Raw genomic sequence first — 986 nt, forward strand, 5'->3', positions numbered from 1 at the left:
GAATTCTAAACGACCGATGGTGACGAATATTGTCAAGAAAACCCGCATAGCAGGAGATAAAGCATCTACTAAAGCCGCAATCAACAGTCCCTCTCCGTTAGCATGTACTACAGTATAGATTATGAGCCAGTGTTGGCAGTGGAAAGATACAACGTCTTTACAATGGACATGTTTAAACAGTGTCTAAAGTGTCCATTGTCTTTTGAAGGAGCAAAACCAAGTTACCAATGACTACTGTCAGCGACCGAATAGTGGACTCTGCGTGCAGACGCAGGTAAAAAGTCAGAACGGTTCATTATGGGCAATTAACCGATTAGTGGACTTTGCCCGATTGAACGTCTTAATAAATTCAAGTCAAAACCGCACCCGTAGGTGTCTTTTGACTGTCTTTAAAAGGGGGAATAGGCGCTCGGTAAAAAATGTTTAAACAAACGGACGTCTTAACACCTTGCTTACGAACGTCGTATAAGACGACATATTATTTTTGTTACGTCGTATATTACGACATTGCACGAAGGTCATTAGCAAATGGCTCGGAAAAGTTTTTTCAATACTTTAATCAAGTTACCACAAAAATATAATCTGCGAGAGGTCATTTTGCTACAAGTCAAAACCAGGCCAGGGGAAGGGGATCAGCCACGTCGTGAACAGCCACTCATTCGACATTTTGCTGGATGGTGCGCATACGGAATAGTCGACGCGAGAAGCCCGCCGCGCCGGCTGCCGCTACACACGATATTGACTTTGGGCCACTTATGGCGGCAGCTTCGGGCGGCGGGGTGGAAGTCCAAGCGTCCGAGTGGCTCCAGACTGAGTGGAGCTACTCGAGTCCTGACAACACGCACGTCTTCGTGGGGGAGAAATCAGTCGTGGACTACGCGTTCGACAGTGGCTTGCTGAAGAGGCGGATGCTGATGCTCAAGTCCGAGATGAAGAAGGTGGGGGAACTAGACAGACGGAGCTGTAGTAGTGTGAAGAGCAACAAC

General features: G+C 47.2%; 1 protein-coding gene across 1 annotated transcript in view; it reads left to right on the plus strand.

The window, feature by feature from the left end:
- Positions 1 to 674: 674 nt before the first annotated feature.
- The window catches only part of PITG_16851 (uncharacterized protein), a gene marked incomplete at both ends in the record, with an annotated part of 2608 nt that continues 2296 nt past the window's right edge, over positions 675 to 986 (plus strand). The window contains one exon of the mRNA XM_002897243.1: positions 675 to 938. Coding sequence (XP_002897289.1) covers positions 675 to 938 — 264 coding nt within the window. The remainder of the gene's footprint in view (positions 939 to 986) is intronic.

The sequence above is a fragment of the Phytophthora infestans genome, genomic scaffold (assembly GCF_000142945.1).
Source record: "Phytophthora infestans T30-4 supercont1.46 genomic scaffold, whole genome shotgun sequence".
NCBI classification, from domain to species: domain Eukaryota; phylum Oomycota; class Peronosporomycetes; order Peronosporales; family Peronosporaceae; genus Phytophthora; species Phytophthora infestans.